This window comes from Chrysemys picta, chromosome 12 (assembly GCF_011386835.1).
Source record: "Chrysemys picta bellii isolate R12L10 chromosome 12, ASM1138683v2, whole genome shotgun sequence".
In the NCBI taxonomy this organism is placed as follows: domain Eukaryota; kingdom Metazoa; phylum Chordata; order Testudines; family Emydidae; genus Chrysemys; species Chrysemys picta.
Window position 1 is genome coordinate 36,127,952 of NC_088802.1, and position 27,887 is coordinate 36,155,838.

General features: G+C 47.2%; 1 protein-coding gene across 3 annotated transcripts in view; it reads left to right on the plus strand.

Annotated features, from left to right (window-relative positions):
* The first annotated feature begins 3,397 nt into the window (after window positions 1–3,397).
* The window catches only part of PMP22 (peripheral myelin protein 22), a 31,265-nt gene continuing 6,775 nt past the window's right edge, over window positions 3,398–27,887 (plus strand). The window contains exons 1-4 of one of the 3 annotated variants that reach the window (XM_005297609.5): window positions 3,398–3,627; window positions 6,586–6,686; window positions 7,697–7,796; window positions 26,503–26,643. In XM_005297609.5, the coding sequence (XP_005297666.1) occupies window positions 6,609–6,686; window positions 7,697–7,796; window positions 26,503–26,643 (319 nt within the window). In that variant the 5' untranslated portion in view covers window positions 3,398–3,627; window positions 6,586–6,608. Of the gene's footprint in view, window positions 3,628–3,892; window positions 5,021–5,567; window positions 5,811–6,585; window positions 6,687–7,696; window positions 7,797–26,502; window positions 26,644–27,887 lie in introns of those variants that run through there. The other 2 variants (XM_005297608.5, XM_065563352.1) reach the window with 2 other exon arrangements.

A 27,887-nucleotide genomic window follows, 5' to 3' on the forward strand; every position in this document is an offset into this window, starting at 1 on the left:
TTATCGCAGAATGAATTGAGCTCCCTCTTAAGCGTAAATTGCGACAGACCTGTACTTAGGCCTGTAGGTCCATTGGAAATCCTTGTGGGTGCTGCTTAATGTGAGTGGGGGCATATTAGGCCCAAACTGTAGGGAACGTCCTGTACTAGCTGGGGGGAAACAGCCAGGCATGTCCTCTAGCCCTAACTCCTATGGGCTATGGTTAAAGATGGACAGCGTTTGTAATTCCAGGTGAGTTCAGCTCTCTCGCTGTGATGAAACTGGGGTGAGATCATGGCTGACCCTGCACAGGTGCACAAAAGGTCCTGGGGAGCCTTCCCTCTGGCCTAGCATTACTGCACAGGGATGGGGTCACGCTCCCACGGCTTGCGTCTGGGACTTTTGAGGGTGCAAGTGGTGCTGTGGTCTGCTGTGAGAGCCTGCACAGGGAGGGAAACAGACAACTGCAACCAGAACAGCGCCCCCCCTCGGCCACTGGGCAGAATTCTGCTGGTGCTTGACGGTTGGGATTCTCAAAATGCCTAAGGGACTTGGATGCTTGGGTCTCTTTGAAAATCAAGGGGAGTTGGGCACCAAATCCCTCTGGTGCTTGAAACATCTCGACCTGAGTGTTGTGGAAAATTGCTGTATTTCACAGGCCTTTTGCACTTGCATCCTGATGCCAAAATTCCTGAAGAAATTTCACTACACACACACACACACACACACACACACACACTCTCTCTCTCTCTCTCTCTCTCTCTCTGACTGCAGGCAAAACCTTGCTGGATGCATACACACTTCCATTTAAACATACTATCAGAACCGAATCCAGGTGGTGAAATCCTAATGCCAATTAGAGTCAATAGCAAACCTCCCACTGACTTCATGGGATTTCACCCCAAGAGGCCACACATCAGCCCCATTCTGAGTACTTGATGATGCCTATTCCTCTTACAATTCACACTTCCAAAATCTGATGAGGCTGATGTAAGAGGAGCCCCCAGTTCTTTGTGCCCTAATAATTGTCACCCAGGATGCATCCCCTAAGCCTCCCCCCAACTTGTATTGAAAAGACTCCCTGAAAACTGCTCTTAGGAGTTGCTTATTTATTGCTTTCAAGAGGGAATCTTTGAATTGCCATTACTGCAGAAGAGCTGTAAACCAGAGCAGCTATATCACTACCTCTCAGGGTATGTCTACACTGCAATAAAAACACAGTGGCACTGAGGGCTTGGCTACACTTGCAAGTTAGAGCGCATTAAAGCAGCCCCAGGCCCACTAGCTCACTACCCATCCACACTGGCAAGGCATGTAGAGCGCTCTGACTCCACAGCTAGAGCACTCCTGGTACTCCACCTCCATGAGTGGAATAACGTTTGATGTGCCTTGGCTACAACACCCGGGCATCAGTGTGAACAGGGTGTTGCATTACTGCGCTCTGAACGGCCTCCGGAAATGTCCCAGAATCCCCTTAAGTCAAGTGGCCACTCTTGTCATTGTTTTTGAATCACTGCAGGAATGCGGATATGCCCTTTCAAAGCTCCGTTTCTGACAGCCGGCATGCTTCTCTGCTCCGAGACAGAGCAACCATTACTGTGGAATGCTGTGTGCGTGTGAGAGAGAGGCAGGGGGTGGGGAGGTCTGTGCTGTCTGAACTTACAAGACAGCATGCTGACATGCTCTCAGCCCCCCCCAAACCCACTGTCTCTCCCCCCGCATACACACAATACACTCTCTGTCACACTCCACCCCGCCACATTTGAAAAGCATGTTGCAGTCACTTGCATGCTGGGATAGCTGCCCATAATGCACCGCTCCCAATGCCACTGCAAGTGCCGCAAATGTGGCCACACCAGTGCACTTGAAGCTGTCAGTGTGGACAGACTGCAGCGCTTTCCCTACTGCGTTCTCCGAAGGCTGTTTTAACTCAAAGTGCTCTACATCTGCAAGTGTAGCCATGCCCTGAGTCTCAGAGCCTGGCTCAATTGACTTGGGCTCACAGGGCTAAAAATTCCAGTGTAGTCGTTCGAGCTTGGGCTGGAGCCTTGGCTCTGAGACCCACCCCCCTTGCGGCGGGGGGGGGGGTCTATGCTGCCATTTTTAGCCCCACAGCCTGAGCCCCCTGAGACTGAGTCAGCTGATCCAAGCCGGCCGCAGGTGTGCTACAGCTCTTTCATTGCAGTGTAGACGTACCCTCAGTGACCAAGGCATCCTTGAATGCTGCCCCCTCTGACACCCTCCTGGCCTACAGAGAAACTCTGTGCTCTCTGCTGTTTTCTGTAAGTCAATCACTCTGCATGTCGCTGACTCCAAGAATGTAGGTGTTTTGTGTAACCAAGTGACTGCGCAGCCTTTGAAATAGACAAGCTGTCTTTGCCTGTCAGGAATGAGCAGTGTTTGAGTCCTACCCCCTAGACTGCAGATGCCTGTAATTCGGTTTGATGAAGCGCTTGAACTGAAGGCAGTGGGTTGAGAGAATATCGTTCCCTCTTGTTAAAGGTACATCAGAGATAGATAGATGGGTATGTATGGGGATGGATGGATAGATAGCAAGGAAGGAATATAGAGGCCACTTTGTGTTCTCCATTACCCCATGAGATTCTGCACCAACTCCATTGACTTTAATGGATTTCGTCCACTTTATAGCAGTGTAGTTGAGACGGGAATCTGTCGCTTGGGACCAGCTTCAGACATCTGTAGTCACTTCACAGAGCTCCTCATGCCTCAAGTAACACTGCGGAAAGGCACTGGGTGACTCAAGGACTATCCGGTTCCATTAAGAAGGGTGTGTGGAATCTGGATGTAAGTGATCATCACCCCACCTGGACGACTCCGCCAGACCCTGTGACTTGCCCAAACATTTTGTGTGATCACATGCTGCAGAGCCAGCAACAGGTGGTTTTGAACCACATTGTTTTAATTTTTTTAGTGAAAACAGTCAACTGGGTGTTCAAAAAATATACATAGCAGCAAAACAACATCACCTTCTGAAAGAGGTTAGAAAAGGCCCCTTGTTAAGCAAATAATACCCAATAGGCCAGTCCTCAGCTGGGTGTAGATGCTCTGAAGTCAATCGAGCTGCACCAATTTCTGCCAGCTGAAGATCTGACCCTAACCCCCCCAGCAGCGCTGTCTAGCAGCTTCCCTCTCCCTTCAGGCCTGGAAACATTTAGCCTGCCTGTTTTGCCAACCCCTTGAATGACAGCTTCCCGAAGGAGATCACTATTTATTGTTCTAGCATCCAGGGCTTTGATTAAGCCTTTAAACTGGGACGGAGGCCTCTCAGCCACTCCTTTCTATTTAATCTCCAGCACCCCCTAAATAGCCCCTGCGTGCTGGGCTGTGTTCTGGGAAGGAGATAAAGATAGGAGCTGTCTCTTTAAATACTAGAGGCTGTGCTCTCTCAGGCCACCGTGACATATCTGGGCGTTGGACTGGGGGATGAATAAACAGTGAATGCACCAGATCTGTGGTTTCAGAGAAGGGCTCCGATACGCCAGGGATCCCCCTTTCAACTCGACCCCACGCCACGAGTGGCTTTTAGCATCCTCTGGGATCCTGTCCCTGTTGGAGGAACTTTAATGCACGTTGAGTTGGCTTCCTAGGAGCTACCATTGCCAGGAAGGGCGGCACGCTTGGAGTTTGGTAAGTCTTTGGTGGTGAAATCCCAGCTGAGCTCTGCCAGCAAAGCCACCCCCACTCCCCCAGACAAGCAAAGAGAGGGGCGCTTTCTACTGCCCTTTCTCTTCCCTGAACTGTGACTCCTCTCCAAAGCGCCATGCAATTTGGAGACACGCGTTTACAAGAAAATAAGCGAGTGGCAAACATGCGCAATTGTATTTGGATGAGCCTAACACATCGAGACCATTAGAGAGCCAGGCTTGCTTTGCATCGGCGGGTGAGCGCGGGAGAAAGCAAAGAGGCAAGAGACAGCAGCAGCAGCAAAAGCAAAGTCTGGTGCATCTAAATTAGGCGGACACCTCTCTTCGGGACTTCGTGCAGCGCTTGGGGATCCGCGGGTGGATGAGTGTTTGAGGTTCAGGGTGAATGGTTTGGTTTGGTTTGGTTTCCCAGAGGAGTCAGGAGAACAGGGGGCGTGTATCTCTCCCCGCGCCCCCCCCCCAACCGGGCAGATCTGAGAGGGGTGAGGAGCTGGGGTTACTGAGCTCACCCCATGTGTGTGCTCAGCCCCGGAGCCAGGCTGCGCCCTGCGGGTTCCCGGAGCGCGCGGCGGCCACTTGCACGGTGCCTGGCGGAGCTGGCATTTCCCCTGCTGCAGCCTCCTGCCCCTCGCCAGAGCGCAATGGGGAATCTCCCCCTGCTCTCCCGGCCGCTGCCCGCCAGGAGCCCGCAGGCTGCCGGGGGGGCTCGGTTGGAGGCAAGAGGAAGCAGCCCCCATGTGGAGCGCCAGGCCAGTGGCACGGATGCCCCTGCAGCCCCCAGGCCTCCCTCCCTGCACAAATCGAAGGGATCGGGAGCAGCGCGCAGAGTGGATCCTCTGGGGACGGGGTGTCTCCGCTCATACACCCCGGGGGTCCCCGACCCCACCTTGCCAGCGCCGCCGTGTAGGGTGCGGCCGCTCTGGGGTGCTGCTCCCCCAAGCCATGGGCTCGCCTCTTCCCCACGTGGGCTGATGAGACATGCGGGGGGCGGGGAAAGTGCCGAGTACAGCACAGTGATCCAAACGGGTGTGAGTAAAAGTTCCCTGCTGCGGCGAACAAGCGAGCGTCTTTCTCCTGCGGGATTATTTATAGCCGGCTCCGCTGCCTGGCCGGGCTCCCTCTGCCTGACCCAGGGACACACCCTGCGGCACAGACGCAATCCGGGGCGTTGTTCCTCGTTAAAGGGGAAACTTTATAACTTCGCGCTTTGCCCTCCCCTCCTCCCTCTCTCCAGCCCCCTGGCTCAGTTTGCCGTGGGCAAGGGGACTGGCGCATACCCGCACCCACGGGCTGGATTTGCTCCTTTGCTTCGGTTTGATCTTTTGGGGCCAGTCGAGCCTCTGGGACGTCGCTTGGTGGGTGACTATTGGAGAGAAGTAAGTAGCAGCCGCACCGCCCAAGAGCGGGTTATTTTCGATAGTGGAAGCGAGGGGAGGATTTGGGGGAAGATGGGGAGATCCCAGTAGTGTGGCAGTGTATGGTCCCCACCCAGGAGCTGTCTTGCCTGGTGGTGTCTGTCTGCAAATAAATCACCTTCATCTACAGCGATTCTGCTTGTCCCCTGTTGCTTGGTTATGCTGGTTTCTCCCTCTTGTTCTGTAGTAATCTCTGTGCCAAAACCACTAGCTTGTTGTGGGGTGTGTGTGTGTGTTTAAAGCAGATTCACTCCCCTATACGGATTCCATTAACCTACTTCAGACCTGACTTCACTTTGTTATAATTAGAAACAGTTCGAACCATTGAAGATCGTTAGCTGGGTTTTTGCCCCCCCCTGAGACCCGCTTTGTATTTTTGTAACCTGGTTGATTTCCATGGGGTGTGTGCACGGACTGTTGCTTGCAGTGGGGGTGTAGCTGTGTTGGTTTCTCTATGGAAAGGCTCAGAGTTTACAAACACACAGAATGCGCCGCATGGTCATTTCCCTTTCTTTCCACGGAGCTATTTAACCAGCTCTGTTGGCCTTGCTCAGCTAATTGAGACGCGCAATAAGTGCAGCAGCGGGAATGGCTGGGGCATGGCTCTCATCAAGGGGCTCCTGACTTTAATGGACTCCAAATGTTGGCTGTGAAGTGGAGAATAGTGGCTTTGTGGAATAACGGTTTCCAGTCCCCCCTCCCCCTACCTGAGCCTCTGAGCTAAAAATATTTGCTCAAGGGACTGGTTGGGGTGGGTTTTTTGTTGTGGTTTTTTTTTAATATTTTAAGTCTTTGGCTGGAAACCTAGGCTTTCGTATTGTTGTGACGCTGCTTCAGGAAAAACAACCCCTTATTTTAGCTTTGGCTAATGACACTTCCAAGACAGGCTGAGCTAAGTGGAAATTTTGAGGAATGTAATGGAATTTGCATTTCTCCTTGTATCATGAGTCATCAAACTCTGGACCATGAAACTTAAAGTGTGGAAGGAAAATAATGTAGAAGTTGAAGGTTCCTTGATGTTTCGCAGCATTTATTAGAACTTTCCCAGCCCTTCTTTGGGCACCGCAAAGAAAACCCCTCTTAGATAGGTTTGCTGCCCTTTTCCAAACCGGGTGATGTCTGGCATTTCTCAAAGCTGTCTCTTTCCTTTTCAGGCTTGCAACATTTGACTCTAGTACTGTAGAGCCACACCATGGATTTCTGTCCAACCCTGGGAGCCTGTCCCTTTCACATTGTGAACCCCAGTTAGCACTTTAAAAATCTCCCCTGACCCCCTCCCAATAGCTGCATTTGTTTGCCAAAAGAGATGTTGCACTGGTGAAGAAATGCATGTAATACAAATTGTTGAGCCTATTAAACTTGAGCCCCTTTGCTTATTCTCTGTTGCTGCAGTGCCCCCTGCTGCCTTTTCAGATCTAGTTATCCCTAAATGCTGGACACACCCCACATAGACACAAATGCAAAGGGCTGACTGCAAGGGATTTTGCTGTCACTTAAAAGCGTGTCTCTTTTTTCCCCCCCTTCAGAACTTTCCAAAACTTCAGCCAAAATGCTCCTTTTGTTGCTGGGGATCATCGTGCTCCATGTGGCAGTTCTGGTGCTGCTTTTTGTCTCAACAATCGTTAGCGTAAGTACAAACTTTATCCTTCCGATCCCCATATGGGAACATGGGGGTTGTGAGTGTCGCCTGTGGTTTGGGGAGTGCGGGGATAGAGAAGAGGATATTTGTCGCTGAGTGTCACCCTTCTGAGTGTTTTCTGTAGGAATCCTCTGGTTTCAGCCTGAAGTTCTTTAGCAATCAGAAGTCACGATCTCCGTAATTGAGGACTTTGCACATCAAGCCACCCTCTTGGTTAGTGCCGAGGGCTGCATGTGGGTTAATTTTAGTTTAGCGCAGCAGTGGGGACCTTACCTTAAAGTAGATCAGAATCCATTGCAGAGTTCCATGTGTAAGATTTGTCCATGTAGATGAAACCAAGGGCCAGATCTTGTGAAATTAAAGGGTACGCCTCCAATACCAGACCTTAATGCTTTCAGAGGCCCTGTATTAATTAACATGGCCAATCTAGGCAGACATGTTTGTGGGTTTTTGGCTTTTTTTTAATGCAGAGCTAGTCACTTCCAGACTAGCTTTCAAAGGGCTTTTAAAAAAGATCTTAAAAAACTACTTCTAAAATAATCTCTAAACTGGTTGGGATTCATATGGAGCAGTTACTGTAGCTTTCCATGCTGCCAAGAAAACGCTGGAGAGGAGTGAAGTGTTTGAGAGCTTTGGCACATATTTAAAGAGAATAACAAAAATCTCCTCTTTTAAGCAGTTGAGTCTAGAACAAGTAAAGAACAACGCAGAGCGTTTTCTTTCCAAACTCAATTGAAATAGGTGTGTGTGTGTGTGTGTGTGTGTGTGTGTGTGTAAATGTAATGCATGTGCACAGATTGAAATAAAGACATGAGACAGAAATAACCAAAGCAACGGTAAGAATGCAAAAGACAACAAGAATGAACATGCACAATTATGTCGGATCCTTTGCAAGTGCATTTAGTTGAGCACAAATTTATCTTTTACTTTGGTAACTCTGCTCTGCCTCCCCCCGGGCCTTTGCTGCCGCCTCTCACAGATTTGTGCTTCTCCTTCAGCAATGGCTCAACGTTAATGGGCGTACGGCAGACCTTTGGCAGAACTGCAGCGTTCTAGTGGCCCCGAGTTCCTTTCAATGCTTAACGTCGTCCACGAACGGTGAGTGCTCTGACATCTCGTCTTTCTTCAGCAGTGGAGGTTTTCATCCCTTTAACTCCTCCCCCACACCTTTAGAAATAGATATGTATTGCAGAATGATCTCTGCAGGCTCTGTCTGGTACAAGTCAAGCACGATCCATCGAGGGGCTTGGTTGTGTCACTCATGTGAGTGGTTCTTTAAGCATTGTTACTCAGGCGGTTTTGTCGATATTGCTTCTGGAATACGATACCTGAGTAGAGGTGGAAGAATCAGGCCCTAAATAAAGATACAGAGCAGGGTGGAACTGAGGGAGAGGAATTGAACTAATTTCATGTAAAGGCTGCCATTCTATCAATGGTTCTTCTGGATTGCTCCTTACTTGTATCTGAAATGGGCACATCTCACCTGTTTTGCAGGGGAGTCTCTGTACAGCAGCTCATTGCACATTAGAAAACCAGGGCTTGATTCACTGTTGCACAGTGCTTTGTGCAGTCACTTACACCATGCTAACTAGGTGGGGCAGGATACCTACTTTGCACTGGTGTGCATGGCTGCATGAGATGCTGTGCAATGGAGGATCAGGCCCACGTGGCCGGATTCTGGGCTCAGATGTGCACATGTGAGTCATGGTGAAGTCAGCGGATCAGATTCCTGCTCTCTGTGAGATCTGCGGAATCACTCTACATTTATGTTGGTGTAATTGAGAGCAGAATTTGGCCCATTGAATTACTAGTTGGGGAGAAGCCATGGGTCAGGTCCTGTCCCCGGCCTTGCTACATTCTGTATTTGTGGTATGTTGACAGTGCCCTCAGCTACAGTGGGGGATGACCCCATGTGACCTCTTTGCAATATGCTCCTCACAATTATTCCTACTAGGTAATACCCAGAGAAACAAACGTGGGCAACCCTTGGAGTGGGACTTTTTACTGCTGTGACAAGTGTGCAGTAGTCATTCTAGGCATACCTCTTGTTTGCTGAAAGGGATGAAGTGTTAAAGGGCCAGAGCAGATATGCTCTATGAAAAACACCCGCGGGATCCTTGGGGAAGCCAGTCCCACTTCTTTTTATACTGCCTGCCTCTGTGCATATTGCTAAGCAACCAGGACAGATCCCCAACATTCCCCTCTGCCAGTGGTTAGCCGCTACTCCCAGGATGGGTCCCAACTCCCCCCAGTTATGGTGCAAATTAGTGCTCCAGATGGTCACTTATCCCGGGGGATGGAAGGAGTTCGAGGACAGCTGACCATTGTGGACTTTCCCTGCTCCATCTCCGTTACACCAACACTTGCTCTCCCATCTCTGCAGTTTCCTGAGCACAGTGGCTTTGTGAGAGCTGAGCATTTAAGATGTTCCCATTCCTCGGTTGGGGTGGGCTAGTCCAGCACTCTCTACGTCCGCCTGTGTGAAGAAGTTTCTCTTAAAACCTGAGCCACAGTAAACCATGCTGTTGTAGTTATCCTTATACACTTGGTTATTTCTGTAGCGTGTATATTGGGTAAAGAGCAAGATCGGGTTTTCATATAGATCACCTTTTACTTTTAGTTACACTCGTGTATGTCTGGAGTAATTCAGCGGAGTTGTTCTAGATTTATACTGAACACAGGGAGCCATATCTTGCCGTCAACTTTTCAGACAAGCCTGCTATCGAAGTCAATGGGAGCAGAGCTCTTCTTTAAGAATGAAAAGCTCAGAATTATGACCTACAAGTTTCAGAGCACAAAAAGTCTGCGTAGAAGGTAGGGACCAGGTTCTGCTCCACAAGTGGAAGTCATCAGTGACCCCGTTTGATTTCAGCCAGGGTGACAGTGGTGTCAATGAGCTCAGATTCAGGTGTGTAGGAGAAGTCCCATGGAAAGCACATCAATCCAAAGCTAGCTTCGGGTAGCGCAGTGCCTCACGCTTTGATCAGCTGGCTTGCCCACGTTGTGTGAGGCCAAGGAGTTGCCTCTGTACACTGTGGGTACAGAATTACCAAGCGATGTAGGGGAGGCAGTGTGGTATCATGGATAGCACACTGGACTGGGGCTCAGGAGACCTGCATTCTAATACTGGCATGCTGAATGACCTTGTACCAGCCATTTCCCCTCTCTGCCTCAGTTTCTCCCTCTGTATAAAGGAGCCATGATCCTGACCTCCTTTATAAGCCACTTTGAGATCCACTGATGAAAAGTGCTACGTAAGAGCCAAGTATAATTATCTGGACAATTTTTTAGTTGAGCGATTGGTATGGGGTTTTATTACTATCATTGCTAGCTTTAGGAATTTGCATCTTGACTTTCCTCTCAGAACAGTTTGATCCCAGCATATCCCCAGTGAGTTCACTGGAGTCAATCCTGATTTACACTAGTGTAATTGAGAGTAGAACCACATCTCTGGTCTGTGACCGTGTGACCTGCTGCCCCTGAGATGCCAAGAAAGGGGAAGGGTCTTAAGATTGAGCCACTAGATTGAACATAACACTGGGACTGGTGGGGGACATTTGCCATGTGGAAAAGGAGAGCATTGCAGGTGGTGTGTGCAAGGAGTGAAGCCTTTGTGTAGCTTGGCAAGTTCTTATCACTCTCCACCCTGCAGGGAAGTGAGTCTCTGAAAACTCCTACCACAATTTTGTAGTAGGAGTTTTCTGGAGATCAGGTTTAAAACACTCCAAACCAGCCAGTCTGCTGGTAATGAAATACTTGTGGGGACCCCATGCTGGGAGATAAACGCAGGAGCTCGTCCTGCCTCTAATTTTAACTATACTTAAAGCAGTAGCATGTTTCTCATCTCAGGAAGAGGCTCAGATTTCCAAGGTGTTGGTGGAGTGGTTTCGGCCTTCTTCTAGCAACACCTGGTGGCCACAAGTCAGACCAGCTGTGGAAACTAGCTGGAATCTTCTGTTAGGGCACTGCAGATTACTGTAGTTATGTCCTGAATCAGCATTTGGCAATATTGGCCTTATACTGCTATCTGCAACGTAGGCAGGCTGGTTCAGATTCACTCATGCATGCTCAAAAACGGCTGTACATGTGCTTAAAATAAGGGCTGCAGTAATTGCGCCCTGAACACGTTTCCCCTCCCCTCCCCTCCCCCCCCGAAGTGGGGGGAAATCTGTTGCCCTTAAAAATGTGCCTATGCCTATTACTTCGGATAACTAAATAGCTTGACCCCAGTATTTACAGTATCCTGAACATTTTCTGTAGGGAATATTGTAAATAACAAGATAATCTTACCCTAGGCAAGAGGGTTTTTTTTTTAAGGGGGAAACTCTTTAGCTACGTGTGATCAGACCTGAATGCTATCACCATCGGCAGAATAAATTACACACCCGGAACCCAATGAGGGTGGAACCCTTTTAGATCCTTTCACCTGATTTATTTTACTATTAAAGGCACACAATTGAGCAGCAAGTTAAAAATTTGACCGGCCACTGCTAGTTGGATATTATTTGGATTGCAGGATTCATGCATGTACAGTGGTGCTTTTCCTGCTTATGCCCAGCCGCTCCATTCTTGTGAGCTGGTGGAATAATGAAATCTGAGCTACTTCGAGGAGTTGTGACCCAAATCCAGCGCAAGCCAGGAAAATTCACATAAATTCAACCTTCCATCCTTATTTGAATGCTCCTCTCCTGGCATTTGCCTACATGAAGCGGGGTTTTTCATGGGCAAAGGGGGTCTGACTACATCCATCCCTTTGCAGGATAAGGGCTTTATGCATTAGCTAAATTACTATATAGAATGGTAGCACCAAGAATCTCCAGTCTTGGCCAGGGGCCCCACGGTGCCATTTTCCGGGCAAACACAGAACAAAAAGACAGTCCCTGCCCCCAGAGCGCTCAGTCTCACTCTTGCAGTTGTTTTGCATTTTGCTTGAGGCTAATCTGTTTTGTTGTGTTTTTTTTTTTCAATAGAGAAAATATTGTGTGATTTTTATTTTCTATGTAAGGTAAGCTAATCTGGCCCCCATTCGCATTGTCTCTGAGCACCTCACGAGTTTTACTGTGGTTTTTGCCTCCCAATCCTCCTGTGAGGTAGGGCAGTGCTATTATTTCCACCGCATAGATGGAAAGCTAAGCACAGAGACACCAAGTGATTTGCCCAGGGTCACACAAGAAGTCTGTGGCGGAGCATGGAAGTGAGCTTGGGTCTCAGGTCGGGAACCTAGCTTCTGGACAACTCCCCACCCCATCTGCCCCAAAAGAATTGGAGACTCTAGATGCTCTTTCTTTTTTGGGGGGGATAAATCACATGAACACCTCCTCCCTCAATATATTTTCAATGTTTTCAACAGCCATATTGTTTCCATCTTCTATGCTATTAGCTAAAAGTATACTTATTTCCACCGCTCCCCGCCAATACCAAGTATGTTCCACAAGAGGCCAGGGGAGACTCATGGGAATGTGTTTCCAATACCTACGCCATGCCTGTTGCACAGTATCCTAAAAAGCTTTAGGAAAATGTTTATCTTTTTTCTGTGCCTCTGCCAAAGACACTGCTCAACATTTAATAATGTGGCACTAAATTCTGCCCTTGGGGGCAGATATGAAATTCCCATTGAAGAATTTGGCAGAATGTAGTCCTTTGGTAGAGATGATTTCTCCTCCCCCGCCCCCCAACCTATCATAAGAGTTAAGTCTGTATTGTGGAGTAATCACTTGCCAGATTTCCCCCTCTCTTTTGCTAAACTCCTGCACCGCCTCCTGCAACATTCATCATAATTGTTAGCAATTAAATAGGGCCTGATCTTTCACTTTGGAAATGAATGGACGTTTTGCCATTGACTTCATTGGGCTCCACATCAATTGCATAGTGCTTATACTTAGACTGGAAACTCTGCGTAGCAGAGTCTGCATTTGTACAGCACCTGGCACAGTGGGGTCCTGGTCCAGGTGCTACAAAGACCTCATAATAATTGTTTGTTCATAGATCCCAGAGCTTCATAAATTTTAGTGATGGGAAAATGATGGCACAGAGAGGCTAAGGAACTTGCTCAAAATCCAACAAACCCAGTTCTGTCCAACTTCCACTGATTGGTAGTTGAGGCTGGAATTTTCAGAAGAGCTTAGAATGTTGGGTGCTGTAAGCCAAGCCATGTGTCTCCCAGCAGGAGATGGTGGGTGCTTTGGAGAACATGGACTTTGTTTAGGTGCCTTCATGGGAGCTGAGCTCACTGGAAGATCTAGTCCCAGTGGCGGGTGCTGAGCATTTGAAAATCTGGTCCTGAGCTTTTGACTTTTCAGCCTGTGCCATGCAAGTCATGCCTTTGAAATCAGAGGGTGGCACAACCAGACCCCAAGTTAAACATCTGGAACAGAACCTAGTTCTCCTGACTCCTAGTGTTTAGGTGCAAGCCACTAGCCCACGGGTCCCCCTTTTGGAACTTGTAAACTTTCAGCAGCTGGTGGGGTTGGCTCCCAGTCGAAGCCAAATGATGACTTCAGGAATTTCTTCCGGAGCATATGAGTCTGACAGGCATGTTGCAATACTATGGAAGGACGCTTAGAGACGAGCAGGCGTCACAATCAGTGTGGGATGCCCCGTTCCTTTGGCTTTCATGTCTGTGGGCTGATTGCTTTGTTTGCAGCATTTGCTTGCTAGATAATGTCATTTTTCAAGAGGCTGAGAATTATGCCAAAAATGTTGCAATCGTTGCTTAATTTAAGCTCCCTGGCATTCCTGGAGCAGATTTATCTGAGGAATTCAGCACTGAATCCCAGAATTGTATATTTAACAGGCTATGGGTCAGATGCTCAACGGGCAGGGGCACTGGAACAATTTGTATAGTGGGGGTGCTGCTGGTTTTTAATGTATAAGGGGGGGGGTCACACTCAGAGGCTTGCTGTGTGAAAGGGGTCATCGGTACAAAGGTCTGAGAATCCCTGCACTAGACAGTGCTTCTGAGTTGCTGGAGAGGTCATCTTTTGGGGAAAATTATCCCCATGAATTTGTAGTGGTTAATCACTGCTGTGACACAAAACCCACATGAAAAGCAGGGAGGTCAGTGGAAGTTGTGCATGTGCAATAAGCAAGCCACACTAGACTGGCTAAGAAAATTTTGCCCTTGCCTAAGACTGAGGCTTCAGATGGATTTTCTTCGCATCGGGAGAAGCAGGACAGAAACATAGCACTTGAGTTATGGTTGCATAATACAGTGATCCCTGCAATTTGACTTATCTGCTATTCTTAATAAGAGTTCCACTATTCATATCTACTTTGAAACACATGATGCAGAAATACGCACTGCTTCATAGCCTTCTCTCTGCCTTCTCATTGAATGGATTTGCCATCCCTGTGTTTCAAAACTACTTTTTATCTTTTTTGTTTCACTTTTATCTAAGTGTGTTTAAAAGGTAAAGGGTATTCTCAATGTTATCGTGTTAAATATCTTGTTAAAGTCCCAGTGTAGATTGAAAAGAAAACTTGTATTAATTGGCTACTTAAGGGTGACAGAGCAAAAGGAGACAAATTAGCAGGGAAAGATAAATATACAGAAGAAGAATGGTCTACCTAGCTGCAGGAGACAACTGCAAATGCCTCAGCTCCTTGTTTTGATTTGTTCACACTAATCTAAATTAGGAGTAACTCCCGTGTAGGATATGCATGGAGGCAGAGAGCTGGCATTCAGTCTCCTATCCTGTTAGTTCATTAATTTGCACAAGGGACCAGATCCTCAGCTGGTGTAAATCGGCACACATCCATGGATATCTATGTAAGTGCTGCCTTCTAACACCAGCTGAGAATTCAGTTTAAGATTATTCTGCTAGAGTTCTCCAGGTTCTCCTGATGGTCTTGTTAATGGGTGCAAGTGACCTGGCCCGAGACTGGTTATATGGATGCAACGGAAAGCAGAATTTGACCCAAAGTGTAGTAGCTTAACCAGAGCAGACTCTTGACTAAGTTTCCCAGTGAAGTATTGTTGTAATGTAGTCTGAACAGACTTTTCAGGAGAGTACCATGGATTGTCTTTAAAAAGTCCTATTTTCTCTGTGTGGGGATCTTCCTTGGAGACTTGTCTTTGGTGTTACTCTCGACCCATGACTAAAAACTGCCTTAAAACAGTTTGCCCCAAAGAGAAATGTCACGCAGTGTCTAATTCTGTTATTGACAGCAAGTATAAATGAAACATATGGGCAAAAAAGAACTGCATCACGGAAATAGGGATACAGGAAAATTCTACTCGGCTACCCTAGTGTAAATCTGGACCAAGTCTTAGAAAATCTGTTTCATTGGTGAGGTGGATGCTTTCCATGGCAGGGTGGGGCCTACACCATTAATTTCTGCAAAATGTGTCTATAACGTTTGAAAGGTTTTAGTGTTTCAGGTTGCGAAGATAGCCTTCCAAATGTGAATTCAGCGTCACCTTTCTGAGCCTCCAGGGTGACAGCCAACCCTGCCGCTGCTCATAGCTTTGCCAGACAGCAGCAGAATGACATTAACGAGGCTGTAGTCAGTTTTGCCAATGCAGTACGTAGTGCCTAGTACTGTTAATAGAACCCAGGAATCTTATTGTCTTTAGACTAAGTGTACTGATCATCACATGCAAAGGCTGGTCCCATTCAATTTACAGGCTACTTTTAAAGATGTTGCTGTTTGCAGTAATTCAAGCTCATCAGAGTTTCCACTATGAAAAAGGGACAGATTCTGATGGTGGTAACACCACTGTAATTGTGGAGTAACCCCACTGAAGTCAATGGACTGCCTCTAGGATAATAGCAGCCTAACATAGCTTAGAATCTACCCAGTGTCTACTAGCATCTAGGCAACCATAGCTCTTGGATTGCTTCCCATAGGGCAAAGTCAAGAATGTAGCTATATTAAATCTTACTCTTGTTATGTGGTCTACAGAAACATTTTATTTTTCAGTCCAATTTTTACAGTATTCTATACTGAAAATATCAAAGGGATGTTGTCTGCTTAAAAGTTACACTTGTTTGAAGTTTTTTCTACCTACTCTTTGTTACGAACACCTGCCATTCCCGTAACTGTATGAGATTAGAAGCCCATGGTATCTTTCTCCCTCTTCTTTCAATTTGTTAACTGAATAATTAGTTTTTCTACATTCCCCTGTATCGCGTGTTGGTCAGTTTCCCCTGTTTGAGTTTCTTTTACCCAGCAACAGGGGAAAGAAAAAAGTATCTGGGCGAAAAAATGTGATTGTAAAACCACAAACATTGTTGCTGGAGGACTAAGGGTTTGTCTACACTGCAATCACGGGGTGCGACTGTAACTTATGTAGCTACACCTGACCTAGCTCTAATCTGGCAAATTTGGGTACTGGAGCAGTGAAGCCACAGCAGAACAGACTAGCTGTCTGAGTAATTACCCAGGGTTCTAGGCGGGTTTGTACAGCCCGCATGGAAGCCTGGGCTGCTGCAGCCATGTTGCACCCATACCTGCGCTAGCTAGATTAAAGCTAACTCACGTATGTCTAGATGAGCTGTAGTCATGCCCCATGACTGCAGTGTAGACATAATCTCAGAGAAAGGGTGTAGTGCTAGAAACTCCTTTTAATATTTATTTTTTAATTGGTTAGGCATGAAGCTAATCTGGGCAATAGACTTCAGCTGGATGATGTTCCTTACGATACTGGTGACACGCTAAAAATAAAATGTGCAGTGTCAAGGGTGTCTCTTAGTCATCCCTGTCTTTGACCTCAGTGGGAGTTTCCTGGGGTGAAGTCAGGGGTGAATGTTTTCTGTGGTGGAAGATTCCTTTCATTAGTCATTAATGCAGATTGCAGTGTGCTGCAGTTCACATATAATCTCTTCAGCCAAGTTCCAGTGACTTCTGGGATTGAAGTGACTAATGTCACATTCTGTGGGTCATTCCTTGTGCTGCAGAACTAATGTAATTCATTGGCCTGTTGTAATACTTTTCTGCAGATGAGGGATGTCTGGGACAGATTCACCAGTAGCCTGAACCGGCTTTGCACCACTTTGTTGAAGTGGATTATGGCTGCGTTTGCATTGCCAGAGTAGCACAAAGCAGTTGAAGCATCGTAGTGAATCACTGTATATGATATTGGCTTCAAGTTAGGAAGATGTGCTAGCACATCTCTCATAATCTCTTTCTGAGGGCTGAATCCTGTCTTCACATGAATAGATGTGCTTAGCAGGGCAAGGGGCAATGAAAGAGCTTAACTTTTATTTGTAAGCATTTCTGTGGCGTTCATCACCGTCGTGCCCAGGCACCTTGCAAATAGCGATGAATTTATCCTTGAACCATCCCAGTGGTTGAGGGAAGCATCTTTATACCCATGTTACAGATGACAAAAAACAATGGACAGAGAGATTAAGTGACTTGCTCATGGTCACCCAGCAGGTCCTAGGCAGAGCTGGGAATAGAACCCAGGGACTTGTTTCTCTCCACAGTTACACTGGAGTAAAGCACGAATAACTCCACTGAAGTTGAAGTGACATCTCCGCTAGCTTCTCTGCAAATTACCAGAGTAACTGAGAGCAGAGTCAGGTCCCAGATCTCCGGATTCTCAGTCCAGTGTCTTAACCATAGATCATCCTTCTGCAAGACCCCACCCCACCCCTGGTCTCTGTCTGTCTCTCTCAGGTTGCTACAGCAGCTATGAGACTGCAGTAGCTCTTGCTGCTCCAGGGGAATCAGTGGCTGGTGGACCTGCATGGCAGCAGATCCATGAGCCCAGGCAGGCTCACAAACTGCATTGCAGGCAAAGGGAGCCTGCTTGGACCTGAGTTGCATGGTGTACAGCGGGTGCAGACAACCTATTCCCCCAATAGGACCCCTCTCCAGATTTTTCCCCTCTCTGTACAGCAGCAGGATTTCCCCTGACTATTGTTGTTGGGATGATGGTGGGTGATAGAGAGGAAATGACAAATGTCTCCCTCATACCTTGGCACGTCTCACTGGGGATTCAGTTGCTCTGCCTGGCAGGGGGCTCCCCGGGGCATATTGCATTTCCATCCTGGCTGCTCTCAGGAAATACCATGTGTGCCAAAACCCAACCACAGATACAAGCCTGAACCTGAGGGATTTCCAGAGAAGCTAGTTGAGACATCATGAAGCTGGTAGTGAGAAGATGCTTAGCTTTTTCCTTGATGCCTCTAGTTTTCCAGTGCCAGCAGGGCACTTTAATATCTAGACGTCAACCTTCAGGGTCCAAATGGATGAGTTAGTGTGCATCCAAACCACAGAGATCTGGCCACTGCATATCATGAATTGAAAGGATTTCTGAAGAGTAGCAGGGAAATGCCATTTTTTTCCCCTGGGGGGGTAGGTGCAATCTAGCAAGCAATGGTAGCAATGAACTGCTGCTTTCCGAAGCCCTGAGTGGCCTCTTACTGCAGAGTGGGAAGGCATGCTGTGTCTTTCACAGCCCTGTTTATGCAGTGCTCTTGTATGAGTCTAAAGCTCTAGAAAGTTACGTAGCCTTCTGGACAAGGCCCTTTTTCAGTGTGGACTGGAGGGAAAGGCATAGAGGAGGGATGAGAGAGGCAAAGAAAAGAGGTCAAGGTGGGAGAATGATCCACAGCTAGAAGGAAGGAGATGGAGCAAAAGAGGAAGCCCTGGGAGGGGACTAAGAGGTCCGTAGTTAGGTACCCAATTCCCACTACATGCTTATCTGCATCTTTAGGCACATAATGCCTTTAAATATCTGGCTGTGGGTGACTATCTTTGGGTGCCCAAAATACTGTCTGGAATTTTCCAAGCCAAGGGGGCATTTAGATACACGACTCCTATTAATTTTGAGGGGAGTTGTGTGACTACATTTTTGCTGTGTTTCTACAGCACCTAGGACAGTGGGAGCCTGGTCTGTGACCGGGGGCGGGTCCTCACCTCTACTGCAACATAAATAATCTCTCACTTGCTCTGAAAATCCTGACCATTAGCTTTAGCTGCTCCGTGCCTCAGTTTCCCCAGATGTAAAATGGTGGTGATAACTTGCCTTACAGAGGGGTTGTGAAGCTCAGTTCATTCATCTTCTGCATCCTTGATGGCAAAGTATGATCTATTGTCATGGGAACATACTTTAGTACATGGGATTGATTTCCTTAGGTTTCCGTTCTGTTTTCCATATGCCTGCCATAGTGTACTAAGCTAATGCCTATTGAACAGAAGCCCAGACTAGTCTAATGGAACAGTAAATGCAACAATAGGCAAAAACATTTCTTGCAAGAAATGTGGCAAGACTGAGAACGGGGATCATTGTTAAACAGCATCTGTGGATAGTGGGTTTAAGTGATCAAATGGCCCAGGGAGAGCACTGCTAGGTGTGCATACCAGTCTCCCTAGTAGAGTGGAGGTGGTATCTGCAGTAGAGTAACCCTAGGACTTCACCCAAGATCTCTGCCCCCATTGTGCTAGGTTCTGTACACACACAATAGTGCACAGCCGTGCCTGCTGTGAAGAGTTTAGTCTAAGGCCTTGTCTATGTGGGGAAATGTTTTGGTTTTGTATAACAGAAGTGTTGATTTAAACTGAAAGATATACCAGTATACCACCCCCCTGCACGTACACACCCTGTGGACCATCTGATTCTAGTATAAGAGAGATTCTTTTCAGTTTAGCTTATGTTGCTTGGGAAGGGGCATAATAATAATACCTGGCTCTTAGCAGCAGATCTCAGAATCGTTATTTTCATTTGCAATTGGGGAAACTGAGGCACAGAAGTGAAGTGATGTGCCCAAGGTCACCCAGCGGGCCAGTTGCTGAGCCAGGAATTTAACTGATCTCCTGAGTCCCAGTCCAGTTCTGTACTTTGGTTTAAGCCACCCTTATGCTGGAATAAGAGTGCCACTCTGGTATAACTTGCCCTCTAAACGAGGCAGACAAAATCTGGGGAGTGGAAACCTACTCACAGAAAGGGGTGAGTTGTTGCAGAGCTGGGAACAGAATCTAGGTCTCCTGACTTCTAGGGCAGCATGCTCTATGCAAGACCACCCCACCCCACATCTCCTGGTACGAGGTGCTACAAAGAGAGCGTTCTTGGATGGCCATAGGGAGTGGTTAGGGTTGCTCTTCTGCACAGGGAGATGGGTGAGGAGAGCTCAGGAATGTCCGTGATCTCAAACTGCACTCCCTGGGATGTTTTCCTCCCTCATACACAAAGGGATTGGACATAGAAGTCAGGGCAGCAGTAAGGTATGTGCATGGGCTGATACAGCCTCACTGGAAAGCTCCTATATGTAATACTTAGCGCCCTTATTGGTCAGGAATCTTGCAAAGCTCCTTTATATTTACCAGTCCGTAAAGGAGAGGAGGCAGACATGAAAGGGAGCCTGGCTGCATTTTCTTCATTCTTTCATTTAAAGAGAACAATTCTCTCTTCCCCTCTCCTGCCGACAAAGTGGAGTTTTAGAATTGTTTAATTCCAGGCTCCTGTTGCTCTCCAGTGTGTTCTTTATCTGTTATTGCTGGGAGTCTGTCCAGCCACAGTGTGAGTCAGAGATCTGTCAGGAGCACTTGTACCATGCTATCCCTGACAGCCTCATTGGAATGGCACTAAACAAAACTGTGTGGCACTTGCCACCCACGGGATCAGCGCTGACACATCGGTCTGAGATTCCTTACACAGGCTGCTCGGAGAGGCATCAGTGGGAGGCTAACACGAACCTCTCTGATTGCTGCAGGGATGGGGGGTGAGGGATGGGAGTAAAGCAGAGGGCAAGTTACCATATTTATGGTGCCAGCCTTTTCATAGGAAAATATGCAGGTGGATTAGCAACCCCACTAAATCTCTGGCTGCTTTACAGGTTTAGGGTGTGTCTGCACTGCAATCGTGGGGTGTGATTGCAGTTTACGTAGACAACCCCTGGCTGGCTTTAATCGCACTAGCTTGGGTACCAATAGCAGTGAAGCTGCAGCAACGTGGGCTTCTGCGCGGGTTGTGCTGGTCTGCCTGGAACCCTGGGTAATCACTCAGGTGGCTAAGCTGTATTGAAGCCCAAGCAGCGGCTTCAATGCTGCAAGCTAGCTTGGGTATGTCGACAGTCTGCAGCCACGCCCCGGGACTGGTGTAGATGTTGCCTGGTACTCTTGGCTAGAGGGTGTTTGGTATCGAACAAACCAGCCATGAATGAACTGTATCTGGATTGAGCTGGGGGCATGTGTGGGAGTCCTAGATTACCACAACTGCAAGAAGATTCTTTCATTCAGATGCCCACCCTTGTGTGTATTTTCTAGCTATTACTAAGGCGATGTCAACACTACAGACCTTACAGCGGCTATAGCTGCACCACTGGAAGGTCGACAGCAATGGGGTGTTCATCCTCTTTGAACTCAGCGTGTCTGCTGAAGTTCACATTTTGATCCGTGCATGAAAAGCAAGATCCTGCCTCTGCAACCCACTTGTAGAGTATGTGGGGTGGGGGGAGTCTCTCCCACTAACAGACTTAGCCCATTAGCTCAAAAAGTAGAGGCTTGTTTTTAATGAACCCCGCTGACCTTTTCCAGCCCGTGGCCCTAAACCATAGCATGTTGCCCTAACATTCTTGGCCTTCCTTCCCCTTAGTTTTGTGTGTGCATGTTGTGTGCTATGGCTGTGGGCTTGGCTGATGCCTTCTTCCCAAGAGGTGGCTGCATTTTTGGGGTGCCTTTTGTATACAGGTTGGGCTTTGAGATCCTTCAGGAGGAAAGATGCCCCATGCATACAAAATATCATTTTAAGCTGCAGACTACGGCCCATTGGTATGTTCTGTGCATGTCACCATTTTGCATGACGTGCTGGACTTAATACTATGCAGATTAAACAGGCAGGTTGTTCAAATCTACCTCAAGATTCTTTTCACTTGTAATTTACTGTGGAATTAAAATTAAGGTCAGGAAAATGGCACCAGAATAGCCATTTTTCACAGCAGATCAGCTTCCTGGGTGGTGGCTTCTCCTGCACCTCGCGTCCTCATTCACAAACCTGAGTGGTAGCCTTTCCCACTTGGTCTGTGCTCATTCTGCCAAACGGTAAATGATAATTAAGCGAATGGCACAGATCCTGTGTTGTCTCATTATACCTGCTCACTACGCTTTCACTGCTGTTACCCCAGCAGGACTCATAGCTCTCTGTGGTTACCATCACTAAACTGCCTGACATGTCTACAGTGTTTCATGTAGGGAAGAGTTATTACCCCCCACTTTATATGTGGGGAAACTGAGGCACAGACCATGGCTTACCAAAAGTGTCAGAGGTGGCAGAGCAGGGAATCAAACCCAGGTCTCCCAAGTCAGAGGCTAATGTCCTAACCACAGGACAGCCCTTCCTTTCTCTAGCAGACTGAACGGGCGTCTGCAAAACTGCACATTTCTAAATGCAGAATCTTCATTGCTGGTGAGGGTGTGAGAAGCTGGATGAATGTGGATGGATTTGCAGATCCTAAGTAGAATTTCAGTGGCAGCTCTTCAAATAATTCCAACCTTTCCCAAAAGCCATTCACTTAATGAGTGCTAGAAAGGGGGCTCTAAAAACAACCTGGCACAAGGTGCGCTATCTTCTCTGCTGCCCCACCCCTTCCCATCCCCTTTGTATTTCCTTCTATCTCATCCTGGAAATAAGGATGAGAACACTTGGCTGGATAGATGCTTACCTAAATTCAGATTAAGCCCCTCGATCCACTATGGAAGCCGCAAACAACCGTTTGTAACCCTCTGAGATGATGTGATTCCGAGGAGCCGATAGCAGATTCCATTAGCCCCAGATCTCTCCATTGGAAGTTATTTTTTTATAATTGAAAAATACACATCTGTAGGGTATAATATTAAATCAGGAGAATTAATGTAATTCCAGGGGCAGTGATTGGACAGCAGCACTCTGCACTTGGAGGTTGGGATATTCAAAAGAGACTAAGGTAGTTAAGTTGAAACTCTCACTGAGACTTGGGCACCTGCCTCCATTAAAAATACTAGTCTTCATCTGTTGATTTCAAAGCACTTTACTACCTTGGGCAAGTGTCCTTGTGCCCATTTTACAGAGGAGGCCAAGAACCCGCATCAAACAGCAGTTTTGAGTACAGCCGCAGACTAGAACCCAGGCTTCCTGAGTCTCAGTCAAGAGCAGGTCTGCTACACCCCATGGCTATTACTTACCGGTGGCTTTTCTTGCTGCTTTCAGTTGCTGCCTGTGTATCCCTATGAAGTGGATTGCTATTACCATGGGAATGTGCCCATTTAGTATAAAACCTTCAGGTGGCAGAACCAAGAAGCGGGATGTGGTTCAAGGGGTCCTCGCCCTCTAACTCAGCAGAACTATTTTCTCTCTGGAAGGCCCTCTTGTAAACTAACCACTGCCAAAGGGAATGGATTTAGGGACCTGATCCAGAGCCCACTGAAATCAGGAAAGGTTCCAGTTGGCGGCAGCATCATCATCATTGGGCTTTGACTCAGATCCTAGATTAAGAGCAAAATCCACCAGGCTTTTAATCAGCCAGCTGGTGTACTGACCCATCTCTCCTTATTTGATAGTTTTAAGGCTTATGTGGCAGTGAGAAAACAAGGAGAAAGGTTGTTACTGTTGTTATCCCTGTGACTTCCCGCCCCTTCTCCATTGATATTCCCCTGGGAATAGACAAACCATACTGCTTTTTCGTAACAGCATTGGCTGTTAGCTGATGTGCTGAAGATGCAGTTGCTGTATCGCTCCTCCCGATAGCCAGTCCTCTGTGGCTGAGTTTCAAGGAGTTCAGTGATTTGAGCCTGTCTGCACTGAAAACTTACATCACTATGTCTCTCCCTCTCTCAGGGGTGTGAAAAATCCACTCCTGGAGTGAAGCTGTCCTAACCCCTGGCATAGACAGCACTAGATCAAAGGAAGAATTCTTCTGTTGACCTAGCTACCGCCTCTCTGGTGATGTGGATTAACTACAGCGAGGGGGGAAAACCCCTCCTGTAGCTGTAGTGAGTGTCTACCCTGCAGCCCTGCCACTATAGTGTTTTAAGTGTAGACACAGACTGATTTATTATTTGATTACATTAGCGGCACTTCAACAGCTCTTATCTCGCTGATAACACAGCTACATTCCAGAAGCTATCGAGTGGCAAAAGTTCAAAGGAAAGTGCACAGTTTGTGAGTTTGTTGACCTAACGGGTCTTGAGATTGACTAGATGTTCAGAACGTTTCATGTGCATGGCATTTAAAATATAGTGATCATTGAGACTCTACTTGCTTACAGTGGTGATAACCCTTGCATCCTAAGCGATGGCAAATATCATTAGAAACTGCTATATAATGGAATGCCTGCTCACCATCAAGATGCAGCCACCTCTGGAATAAAATACAGCAGCTTTTTTTAATAGCTCAGAGCAACTCTGCACAGTGCTTTGGGAAAGGAAGCACAATAGAATAGTGGAGCAAACTGTGCTTTGAAATGCATGGGAGCCGCTCCCGTTGACTTCATTTCGCTTGTGTGATCGAGACCCGAATGTGGCCCACTGCATGGAACTTTATGGAGGCAGGATAAACTTAAAGGAGTTGGCATTGGGTGTTGACGCTGGGGCTAACCCAACTGTTCTTATGACGTGTGTAAGATTTAAAAGACCCTGAGGGGGGAAAAACCCAAAAGGAGTGAAATTACCAGGACTATAGAAATGCAATAGAGCTCTATGAAAATTCCTCTCAAAATGTATGGAATTAAACAGAATCCGAGTAGTAGGCATTGTCCTTCAGTATTTTCTTTTATTCCATAGGCTGTCACAAAGAAATCTATAGTGAAGTGATCATTTTCTGTTAAATTCTGTAGGACTCTTCCACAGCTGTCTCCAATGGGATGATGCAGGCCTGTATTACAATTAGAGTTCTGGTTGAAGTCTGTGTTTAAATTTTGGGGGGGAGTTCTGCTCTCAGTTCCACAGGTGGAGCTCCCATGGACTTCAGTGGGAGTAACATCCATGTCACTGAGTGTAGCAGTTGACCTTTGCATTCTAAAATAGCTTCTTTCCATTGCATAATGCTTTAATAGAGTGGCGCGGAGGCAGCTGGACACAGCCAGGCAGGGTGGAGATTTAATAATGGCTGGCTGTCTTTAAACAGTTCACATGAACTGAAACTGGGACACCGCTTAAAACCTAGGGTACAAGCAGTATTATGTAGTGCAGGGGAAGAGCACAAGTTTGGGATTCAAGAGACTTTGGCCACATCTTCAGTTGGTGTGAATTAGTCAGTGGTTCTACATCTGTTCACACCAGCTGAGGAGCTGGCTCCGTGGGTTATGTTCCTGGGTCTGCCGCTTATTTTTTTGGACATGGCTTTGGGCAAGTCATGTCCCTGCTCTGTGCTTCAATTTCCCCCTCAGTAAAATGAGGATAATAATCCTTGCTTATTGTACATGATTGATTAACTTGAAATGCTTTGAGATCTCAGGATAATATTGGGGTTTTTTTATGTCAAGTTTTATTTAAAAAGCCACTACTACAGTGTTTATTACAATGACATTGTAATGGTCCCAAGCACTACAGATGACTGTAGTATAGTTGCAGTATTTTGGGTCATTGCTGTAGCATTTGTTTTGTTTTCCAAGGGGAGTTACACACCCACGAACAATGGAAATAGCTGGGCAGTGACTCATGGAGGGGCTGGTCTGACTAAGTCGCCAAACTTGGCTACAATAAAGTGCCTTTCCTAAGGGCTTAGTTCCATAAGGGTGTAAGAGGGAGCATTTATATCAGCTGTCTATTCATATCCCCTAGGAGCTAGCCAGTTAACTGTCTTCCTTGTTTAAGCATGGCTTTCATGTTTCTCTTCAAGGCCTGATCCAAAGCTTACTGAAGTCAATGAGAATATTTCAATTGACTCTTGTGGACTTTGAATCAGGCTCTGAGCCCCTGTGGGCCCACTAATATGAATGTTCCTCAAGTTACAAATGAACAGCCTTGCCCACTGATTTGGTGACGTGTTCCAGGATCCTAGTGTTACCCGTTACACCCTGCTTTATCCTGAAATGGGAAGGACCACTGGGTGTTGCTGACCGTGTAGCACAAGATGCTCCAAACAGCATGAAATGATGCTCCAAACAGGTTGCAACTGAGAAAATAATCCATTGAAAGTGGGACTTAAAGGGCTGCCTAATGGACTGTGATGCCCAATTCCCGTTCACTTTAAGGAAATAGGAATTGGATATCTAAAACATTTTAGGCAGCTTTGAAAATCTCATTCTTAATGCTGAGCAAATATAGACAAGAGTAATTGCTAAAGAGTGATCTCCTGGCTGCCTCACATGTCAACACTAGGGTAGGACTGTACCCAGGGCTAGCCCTGGGACCATATTGTACCCCCGTGCCAGCCCTTGGGTAGGTACCCAGGAGCAGTACTGAGATCATACTGTGCTTTGTGTGACCACACTGGGACCACACCATGATTTGTCCAAGCTGGCTAGCCCTTAGAAATCCCGGGGCCATTCTTCCTTGTGTAACTGGGGTTGGCTTCTGCAGGGGTTGTTTGTGATGACCTGGGATCTGATAAGGGAAGGATGTATGTTCTCCCGTGAATGGCAAATGGTGGAGATGGAAAAAGACCTCGCCTGTCCAGCCCTTCTCTGTGGCCTTGCAGGATTGTTCCCTGCTATGCATGAATGGAGGCAAGTAGTCTCATTCCTATGGATCCACAAGAGGTTACATGTGCACAGCAAGAGCCTATGAGCCGGATCCAGAACACACTGAAGTCCATGGGAAGATGTCTGTTGACTTTAATGGTGTCAGAATCAGGCTTTCTAGTAGAAGCAGCAGCGGTCTATGCAGAGAAATCTCAGCTGTAACTGATGTTGCCCTGACTGTGTGTTTCTCTTTTCCCCAGAGTGGCTGCAGTCTGTCCAAGCTATGATGATCCTCTCCATTATCTTCAGCGTGCTGTCTTTGTTCCTGTTCTTTTGCCAGCTGTTTACGCTCACCAAGGGGGGACGGTTTTACATTACTGGAATCTTCCAGATCCTTGCCGGTAAGTGGGGAGTGATAAATAGGTGACGGCTCGGAGGACGTAAAGGGAAAATGCTCTCGGGTGGAGGCATGAGGGCTAATGACAGCCGAGAAGCAAGCTCTTGAATAACAAAGGGGGCTCTGTTTGGCTATTACTTAGTTTTAGTTGACAAGGGGTTAGGACTGGGGCAGTGGGAATTGGCTCTTCTAGAAGCTGCAATGCGAAGGCCTCTGAGTTGGCACCTACACTACATGACTGAGGAGAATGGAGCATGAATGGGAAGGCCAATTCTGCCTTCAGACGCATAGGTCTGTAGTCCACTGGTATGTGTGTGTTACGCGGTCCCCACTCTGTGCCAGATCCACGGAGGTTAGAAGTCTGGTATAGTCCCTGCTAGAGGGCTGCAGCTCAAGCTGCAGTAGCTTCTGCTTTTAGCCATGGAGGTTCCTGGTTCTACCACTGGCGCACCAGCCCTCGTAGGTCCTAACTCCCAATTAATTCGCTGGGAATTACACGTGCTCAGCACCTCTGAAAATCAGCCCCTGTGCCTCTTGGGCTGGGCACTCAATTAATGCCCACTTCACCTTTTGGGGTCTGCTGAGACCACTCCGTAGACTCTTGTACTGTTACAGCAGGGATGAGTTTGGCCCAGTAGCTACATCTTCCTTTTGTTTAGCTGAGAGACTGGATGCTGACAGCTTGCAGAGAGTTAGACTGCCCCAGGGCCCTCACCTCTCCTAGATTTCATACTGAACGGAGTTAGGCTTCCTGAACTGATGGCGTGAGACATGTGACTTCTTCCCCAAAAGATGTTCTTTATAGGCGTGCTGTAAGGGGGCACAGTGCTTTCCATCTCAGCCAGGACCACTACAGCTCACAAAATTAGCCAGCCGCTTTTCATATCCAGCTGCATCATCTAAGTCTTGGATATGGTTCAGCTTTGAAAACCTGTTTCTTTTAAATGTAGTTCGTTACAGCTCTTGTTCAGACATAGATGCCATAAACACAGTGGGGTCTGTTAGGTTTCCTAGTATAGAATTATGCAGATGATTTCTAAGAGTTAAATCAAAAAGAACCAAATTGTGCAAATAGGCTCTTGTGAAATTTATGCTCCCAAAGGAGAACAATCTGAGGATGAGATTCAGGGGCAGAAGCTGCCCTGCTGGCCAGATCTTTATTTGATACACTGATCCAAAAGCACCTTGGGAGGTGATCCAGAGCTCACTGAGGTTCATGAAAAGGCTCCGAACCAGTGTTAGAATTCT